Source organism: Penaeus japonicus, unplaced genomic scaffold (assembly GCF_977035675.1).
Source record: "Penaeus japonicus unplaced genomic scaffold, GWHDUDI00000001_assembly GWHDUDI00000038, whole genome shotgun sequence".
Lineage (NCBI taxonomy): Eukaryota > Metazoa > Arthropoda > Malacostraca > Decapoda > Penaeidae > Penaeus > Penaeus japonicus.
The window spans coordinates 11079443-11089442 of NW_028234440.1; the positions used below are offsets into that span (position 1 = coordinate 11079443).

The 10000-nt window shown below is 35.7% G+C and overlaps 1 protein-coding gene across 3 annotated transcripts in view; it reads left to right on the forward strand.

Annotated features, from left to right (window-relative positions):
• Positions 1–6655: 6655 nt before the first annotated feature.
• Spred (Sprouty-related protein with EVH-1 domain) overlaps positions 6656–10000 on the forward strand; it is a 41056-nt gene continuing 37711 nt past the window's right edge. Inside the window, exon 1 of one of the 3 annotated variants that reach the window (XM_043020632.2) lies at positions 6656–7377. In XM_043020632.2, the coding sequence (XP_042876566.1) occupies positions 7358–7377 (20 nt within the window). In that variant the 5' untranslated portion in view covers positions 6656–7357. Of the gene's footprint in view, positions 7378–7634; positions 7773–10000 lie in introns of those variants that run through there. The other 2 variants (XM_043020633.2, XM_086532913.1) reach the window with 2 other exon arrangements.

The following is a 10000-nucleotide window of genomic DNA, read 5'->3' on the forward strand; positions in this document are numbered from 1 at the left end:
TCGGGTTGGAGCAATGCGAAGAATTTTGTTTTAAAAACGGGACAGCCCTACTTGTATGCTTATCCCGGGTCACCTGTAGTCGGATCAAAGAAAGAATTTATTATTTATGTGTCGTAGATCTTTGAAAGCGCCAGATAACCGTATGTCAGTGTTCCTGGATATGCCATGCAAATACTTTGATATCAGGAAAGTGACGTATATATTCATTCATATCCATAGGCATGTGAATGTTCAGTCTGCCCATGTGAGATACCGCAAGCTAATGGTCATGCAGGCAATGTGACCTCGTATCTCTGCTGGACACACACACACACACACACATACATAGAGAGAGAGACAGAGACAGAGAGAGAGAGAGAGAGAGAGAGAAAGAGAGACAGACAGACAGAGACAGAGGCAGAGAAACACGAACAGACATATATACAACATGCAAAAAAACAAAAAACGATTACATTTCAAAGACTGAGAATAGAGACTACGAACACAAAGAAATACGTGAAGAAGAAAGAGCCTACAGACCTAATGTATTATCCCTCCGCAATGAATAAAAAGGTTATTAATAAGATCAAAAGGTCGCCGTTAAAAACAACTTTATTCCAGCGAAAGAATCTAAATGTTATAATAAAAGGTCATAATGTTGCAGTTAATACCGAATGTTAGGAAGGGAGCGTGGGAGTTTCATGAGTGGAGGAGGAGGAGGAGGGGGAGGGGAGGGGAGGAAGAGCTTTATCCTTCCACCCTTTTCACCCTCTCTTAACCCTCTCCCTGTTCCATGTTCCCTCCTCCCCATCCTCCCTTTTCCTTCCTTACCCATCCTCACTCGCCCATTACTTCAGTCTTGCCTTTATATCCCTCCAAACCCCTTTCCCCCTTACCCCCTCCCTACCCTCTGACCCCCCTAACCCTACCCTTTAAATCCCTCACTACCCCCCTTCCCTCCTCCCTGGTCCTCCCCCTCCCCTCCTATCCACTGCAACTTTTGCCCCCCCTCCCCCTCCCCCGTCTTCCCCCTTGCAATTAAGAGGCTGGCTGCACCACCCATCCTTCCTGACCTGTGTGTGCGTGTGCGTGTGCGTGTGTGTGTCTGTGTGTGTGTGTTTGTGTGTGTGTCTGTCTGTGTGTGCGTGTGCGTGTGCGTGTGCGTGTGTCTGTGTCTGTGTCTCTGTGTGTGTGTCTGTGTGTGTGCGTGTGTGTGTGTGTGTGTGTGTGTGTGGGCGGGCGGGAGAGGTCGCCAGAGTCTAGAAGAGGTCGCACAGGACGGGCCAAAGAGCAGGACAGCGTAGCCTGCTAGGGAATTTTGATAATAGTGCATCATGTTGTGTGTGGGAGGAATCGATTGAAAAATCAATACAAGACGGACGCAGATCTCTCTTTTTTTTATCTTTCTTATTCTCTCTATTTTTTTCACTTTCTTTTGGTTTTCTTTCATTCTTTATCTCTCTCTCTCTCTCTCTCTCTCTCTCTCTTTCTCTCTCTCTCTCTCTCTCTCTCTCTCTCTCTCTCTCTCTCTCTCTCTCTCTCTCTCTCTCTCTCTCTCTCTCTCTCTCTCTCTCTCTCTCTCTCTCTCCATCCACACACACGCATATACATACATATAAGCACATACATACACATAATTATGTGTGTGTACGTGTGTGCGTCATAATCTTTATTATATTAGCATTATAATTATTGTTACTGTGACTAATCTTATAGTTATCCTGATAATCATCATAATAATGACTATAATCTTTATATTTATTGTTACTGTTATGGTTGGGTAGTTACAGTCTTTATCATGACTGTTATCATCATCATCATCATCATTATATCAAAACCAAAGTTATTACTATTGTTGTAACTAATTTCATAAAACGTATTAGTAATGTTATCATTCCATTGTTATCAGTTTCATCACCAATATTGATATGACTATTATTTCCAAGATATCCTTTCTTACAAATGACACCATCTATATCTATGCTACAGCTGGCATTTGAAATATGGTGATAATATCCTTGATAATAATATTGATAAAAATAATAATGATGATAATAGTAATAATAATAATGATGATGATAATAGTAATAATAATAATAATGATGATGATGTTGATGATGTTATTAATAATTATAATAATAATAATAATAATTATTATTATTATTATTATAGTAGTAGTAATAATAATAATAATAATAATAATAGTGATGGTAGAAATGACAATATAAGAGATAATGATAATGATGATAATGATAATGACAATTGTAATAATGATGAAAATAATGGTAATGATGATGATAATAGCAATAATATTAGCAATAATAATAATAATAACAATAATAATAGTGTCACTAATAATAATGATGATGATAATAGTTATAACAATAATAATAATAACAATGATTGATTTATGACTAAAAATATAAGCGAATATGATAGAAAATTACATAGCAAACATGATAGTATAGTTATAATGAAAACAATGATAATGAATTTTGCAACAAGGAAACGGTCATAAAAATCTAATGATAACAAGAATATAGAAAAATGTAAGATTAATATATAAAGACATATATATGTATAACAATACAGCAAAATACACAAAAATCTAATATAAAGAACACTGATATAACAGTAAATCATTATTAGTAAGAATAAGAATTAAATAACACATTATGGTGAATAACACATTATGTTGAATGTTATCAGTGATGATGATAATGACAGACAGGATGAAATGGTATGACAACTCATTGTGGTGATATGATGATGATGATTATAATGATTATGATGTCGTTACTACACTCGATAATGATGGGGATAATAATGATGATAATTACTCTTGTTATCATTATTACTATTATCATTATTACTATCATTGTTATCATTATCGTCCTTATCAATATTGTTATTATTACAATAAGGATTATCATTAGCATTAGTAGTAGTATTATCATTATCATCATTACAATAAGTATTGACATCACTATCATTCTCATCATTAATATTGTTATCATGTGGAGGAGGAAGAGAAGGAAATATTTATTGCAATTATCATAATCATCGTTTTTAGTAGCGGTATTATTATCATTATCATTATTGTTGTTAATATCATTATCCTCATCTTCATGATTATCACCAATACCATTATCAGTACAATGATAGTCATGGTAACAATAATGATAATCGCAATAATACTGTTGATAAAATGTAACCAGATAAGTGACGATAATAGTGATAACAAAAATAATAGTATTGAATATAACAATGAACATAATCGCGATGATTATTGATAACAATATCAACAATACTGATGATAGGCATAGCATCACTTGTGTGTGTGTGATGGTTTTAATAGTAATGACGAATATAATGATGAAGATACTGAACATAATAATACAGATAATGATAATGATTATGATAGTGATGATAACAATAACATATATTATCATAATAATGATAATGATAATAATAATGATCAAGAACAGCAACAACAAAATTGATGATGATGATATTGATAATAATGGTTGTCACGATAACAATGATCATGATAGTGAAAATAATGATATTGATGATAATAATGACAACGACAACAAAATCATTAATTATAATAATAATGAGAAGAAGGTTGCAAAAAAAAATGATAATGACCTAACAATAAAGATAACTGCAATGATCACAGAAATAATTACAGCAGTATCGTGATAGTGGTGATTCTCAACATTATTACCATAATCATTATAATAATAATAACGATTATTATAACGCAAAATACGATAATGATACTCATAACAATGGTAATGATAATAACAACGATCCTGATGATGATTCGTAAGAGTAATGCGAAATTAATCATAACAAAAACAACAATAAATATAACAACAGTAATTAAACGCTAATAATAATGACGAAATAGAATGAAATTATGATGATTTTGATGATTATATCACTGATTATAATGATACCGATAACACGGTGATTAGTAATATTGGAAAGATATTCATAAATGAAACGATAATGATAATGAAAAAAATATGATAACAGTAGAAACAAGAAGATATTAAAGGAACATATGATAAAACAATAATCATGTAAATCTAATAGCAGTAATAAACAAAGTTATCATATAAGCAAAAACTACAATCATGATTATCATGAATGCAATTATAATTGTCATTTCAAGTACTACTATTATCATCATCGTTATCATTATCATTATTATCATTATCGTCTTTCTTGGCATTATTGGTGCAACTGTTATCATTATCATTATTAGTGGTAGTAATTATCATCATCCTAGTTATTATCGGTACAATTATTATCATAAGACAAGAAGAAGAAAAAAAAGAAACAGAAGACATTAATGATGCAATGTGTTATCAACATTATAATCATCTCCATACTATATATGAACATCAGTATCATTATCATCATTATTGTTAGTACTATTACGATTACTCTTACAAATAGCATAGTCATCATTCTCTGAGTCATCGTCATATCAATGATAGCAATGATGATACAATGATAATAACATATATAATGATAAAGGTAATGATGATAATTACTATGATGATAACAACTACAACATTAATGATAATTTCAACTATGATAATGATAATAATAGTAATGATAATGATGATAATAACGATAATGATAATAATGGTAATGATGATAATAGTAATGTTATGATAATAATAATGAGAATCCCAGTGGTAATAGTAATGAGGATAATAATAATAGTAATAGTAATATCAGTGATAACAATGGTGATTATGACAACAATAATACATAACAATATTGATAAACAAAATAAAAACAATAATGAAAACATAACAAAGATAATGATAATAACGATTATGGCGACGTAAATGATTATGAAAATATTAATGACGATGATAGTAGTAAAGCTGATAATAATGATACTAATAATGATAATAACAATGATGATAACAACATATTGATAATAATGATGAAAGTAATGATAATAATAATCACCATCGTCACTATTGTAGTAATCACGATAATGATGATAACGAAAATGAAGATGATATTAATGATGATAATAATAATATTGATAATAATAATGATGACGATAATAATAATGATAATGATCATGTTAATGATTATTATAATGATTAGAATGATAATGGTAATAAGAATAATAGAAATTATGATTATAATAATAATGATAATGACAATAATAGTAAGAATAAGAATAACAACAATTATAACAATAATGTTAACAACAATGATAACAATAGTAGTAGTAGCAGTAATGATAATGATGATGATAATAATGATAATTGTGACAACAACATTAATGATAGTATTATCAATCATGTATATAATGATGAGGATAATGATGATAATCATGGTAATTTCAACAATGAATAGTGAAACAACAGCAGCAATAATAATAATGATAATAATAATAATGACAATAATAATAATGATGATAATAAAAATAATAATAATAATAACAATAATGATAATAATAATATTAATGATGATGATACTAATAACAATAATGATAATATAGTATTGATATGAATCATGATGATAATTATTATCATTATCATCATTATCATCATAGTAATAATGATAGTGTTATTATAAAAATAAAGTTGGGTATCACTAAAATAGCAATTCTTGTGACTATAATATTTTTATCATTCTAACATAATAGTTGTGTCAATTGTCAAACTACCACTCTACTCTATTTTCGTAAGATCATTTATCATAATCATTATTATTGTCATATATCTACTAATTATATCGTATCATTCCGTTTTCATATTCATAAGCATCAGAGAAAGATGTCCCAATATATACAAACGATTTTATCATAATGAATGTCACTGGGGCATTATTGCCATTAGCCTCTTTTTACAATATCTTTATGTTACCGCTATTGACTGCATTAATGTTTATTTCTTATTTATCATGCATTGAATCATGATCACATGAATTTTACGGCGATATTTCAAACGGATGAAATACAGTAAAACGGGACTTAGCCACAATAAAAAGAAGAAAATTTGCCGAGCCTGTACACAAAAATCTCAGCACACTATTATGAATGAGCAGATCGAATTCTACGCAGGGCGCCAGATTAGTGTTATATTTTATAAACACTTCTGTACGCCTCGTCTGTGTAATATCTGCGACTGGAGGACAAGTGTACAATTTACCCTCTCGACCAATTTTGGTGTTGAGAGAACGACGTTTTTATGCATCCATTACATATGTACCGGAAATTCCTTATGTAATACACTAATTGCTAACTGACTAGCTACCCCCTCCCCTCTCCCCGGGCCTCTCCCCCCTCCCTCCTCCCTCTGCCTACCCCCGCGGTAACCAACGCAATTTTACTAGTCATATTTATACTGCTTCTTACACTCAACAAAAGTGTACTAGTAGCTACGATAATGCTATTGGCATTGTAAGCATGCACAAAAAGCGTCCTTGGCGAAGCGAACGGCTCCCCGTACGAAGAATTTAGATATGTGCGCTAGTGCTGGTAGCCGAGTGGCTCCCCCTCCAATTCATTCATGCCTCCCAATATCCCCCAACATGAATGACAACTGCAGCTTTACACTCGCCCAGTCTGTGACCACACCTACATAATGACCGAGAGATCATACAGTTATTTGGCCCAACTCCTCCCATAGTTACAGTCTAGTCAAGTGAAGGCTTGCACTAGAGGCGGAATTCAGGCTTCCGCCATCAATGCTCTGCCATCATTGAATTGAGTGAAGGAAGACGGGCGTACAGGTGCCTGAAGAAGTAATTTAAAACAAAATCTTCGTTCGCTTCAGTTTTCGAGCAAGCACTATAAAAATATAATTACATCTATTTTTCAATTTTGTGATTCGTTTTCCCTTGGACATCCAATTGAAATTAGAAGATATTTAATTTTGGAACCATTCTCGGTGTGGCAATATAATATTAAAGACTTAAACCCCGGCGAGTAGACCGAAGTCGAGACGAAACAAAGTGAAACAGCGCGCAACGCAGCGGAACATCCCTTATACCGCGGTCAGGCCGCACCATAGTCATCGGTGTGTTCATCCGCCTCTTTGCTGCCAAAAAAAAAACTTTACATCTAATTCAACAATATTAACATCATCAACCACACACTAAAACATTAAACCTCGAAAAATAGAGTGACATGATATCCTCCGACGAATCGATAGAGGCGAAATGAAGAAAGCTGTGATAGGAACTAGTTGGGTGCGCTATATGAGTTGCGCAGCCCTCCGAGCTCAAACCAAGATCTTCGTGTTTGGGGTGTTTCCATGAAGTTTAGTTACCATGAAAATGTGCATCAGGAGGGCAAAAAAACGCCAAAATAGCCACCTGTACTATATAAAACATGACAGAGGGAAATGATGAGTAAGTATGTCCAATTAAAATAGTGGAAAAGGGCATAGTTGTGTTGAAAATCGTGTTGAAAACCTCCGTGGCTGGGTTCTGATCGTGCCTCCATTTTCTCTCGCTAAGATTCAGTGGCCGTCGCTTTGTTGGTAAATCTGTGGTGGTGGTGAATCAAACGTTCTTTCCACGAGAATGCTCCTCATTGCTCGCATGATGTGGCCAGAGCGCAAATCCCACTCAATATTGAGTCCGTGTCTTAGGTGTTGGGCCAGAGCGAGTGTTTGCCACCAAAGCGGTGTCCTCTGAGCTTCTTTTTTTATTCATTGATGGAGAGCAGAGCCTGGACGGGACGGGGTGTGTAGTGAAATCAAGTTTACAATGCATATTCCTCAGAGAGTCTCGCAGGATACGCTGTAAGTATGATTCGGTTGTTGTGATGGGGCCTTGTTCTCTCGCCTGCCTTGAGGGTGACATGGGTTCAGCCGAAGGTTCAGGGGGGTAAGTGTTGTTAAAAAAGGTCTCCACAGAGGAAACGAAAGTGTGAAAGGGTTATGTGTATTTCTCACGTGTGGCGATAAGAGTGATCCGTGGGAAAGTGAACATTGAAATTATCTATCCGAGGCATAGGAGGTGGAGGTGTGAGTCTAGCCTAATATTATGCCTCCCCACCATAGACAAGGAGAGGGTGTGGATAGACACCTCATTTGGCCTCATTAGGAATGTCTTCCGAAGCATGGGGGCGTGTATGGGTGTGTAGTTAAGCCTTCAATTGCACTTAATGTTGCTGAAGGCATACCGATCAGCCATAGTTAATAGGGTACGTAGATAGGGCGACCGGGTGCGAGAGAAAGGAATCTGTCAAATAAACATCTAGATAAAAACGGAACTCGGTAACTTCCCACGAAGACTAATCATTAATTGATGATGCATAGATATACCGTCGATTCAGAATATGCGTGATGCAAGTTGGTTAACACAACGCTTGCACTTACTCTACTGGCTGTCACAGAACTCCCCGAGAATAGTGTTTGAGGAATAAGATCTCGACTGAACAGGTTCAGAACACGAACGAGAGAACCTTCGTGCATGAGACCTCATAATTATACCTTTTTCTTGACAAGCTCAGTGTCATGGAGTTAAGGTCATAGTGTTCGCCAGAGCTCATTCTTTGAGTTTCTTTCATATTTTACCATTTGATTTTTGCCAAAGCTCTTGCATTAGTGTCTTCAACATTTCTTCGTAAGTCTGAACCGAGAAGAAGTCTGGCTCGATAGCCACGCCATGTACTATGTCTGCACGTCAGTGTCCACCGATCTCTGTTGTAACGCCGGCGGTCATCTGTCTGTCTCTTACCACCAACGTCGGTCATAGCATATGCTTCATATCGTGTGATTTAATTGTAACATTGATGTCATCCTAATCACAGCATTGGCATTGTCGGCTGGTGTAACACGAGGCTAGTTTTGATGTATGTGAGTGAGATTGAGAGTTGGGAAGAGTTAGTTCAAGACTGTTTTGTGAATCAATCGACATGGTGGTTTATGATAGACTTCCCACATTGACTCGCTTGATTGCGTCGTGGTCTCATGGATCCCTCATTGAATGTTGCAGCATGAATCCATGAGTCATGGCTGGTGTGCATGATGCCATGTGCCCCACGAAGACTACCATTGATGGTATTGGAATTTCCATTGTAAGTCCTCGGCGAGATTCCTGGAAGAGTATTTGTCATTCTGAAGTGTGAATGTGACGTCTCTTAATAGGACTCGTTTGTATCCTTCTTCCTCTGAAAGAGAATTCGGCGTGTTTGCGGAATGAACGTTCATTCTACTTTCATTCCTCGAGTTGCTTGTTCACGTTTTGAGGGCCTTTTCCTCCCAGAAGAAGAGAGGGAGAGGTGGGGCAAGACGGTGACTGACGGCAGGGGCTGATGCCCAGCCTCACCTGGTCTCACAGACCTTTTTTTAGGCTCTGTACTGTATCTTTGCTGACTTTCTCTCCTTCTTGTACCGACTTTTTCTCCCTCTTGCGTCATCAGTCTCGGATCCTGGTGCGCATTTGTTTCTGCCATTCATATCGAGGTCTAGCAGAGTTTACACTCGGAAGCTGGAATATCATCACCCCTTACTGATGTAATCGTCATAGTCATCACCACCACCACTTGCATCATCACCATTTCCCTCACCACCACCATCACCACTTACACCACCATCACCATTAACACCACCATCACCATTAACACCACCATCACCATTTAAACCACCATCGCCATTTACACCACCATCACCATTTAAACCACCATCGCCATTTACACCACCATCACCATTTAAACCACCATCGCCATTTACACCACCATCACCATTTACACCACCATCACCATTTACACCACCATCATCACTTACACCACAATCACCATTTACACCACCATCACCACTTACACCATCATCACCACTTACACTACCATCACCACTTACACCACCATTACCATCACCCACCATCATCATCATCATCACTATCTTTTAATCATCACTGCTGTCACATAGACGTGCGATTTCATGGCATTTCCTCTGTCATCATTCATCCCTTATTATTATTATTATTATTATTATTATTATTGTTATTAATATTATCATCATCATTA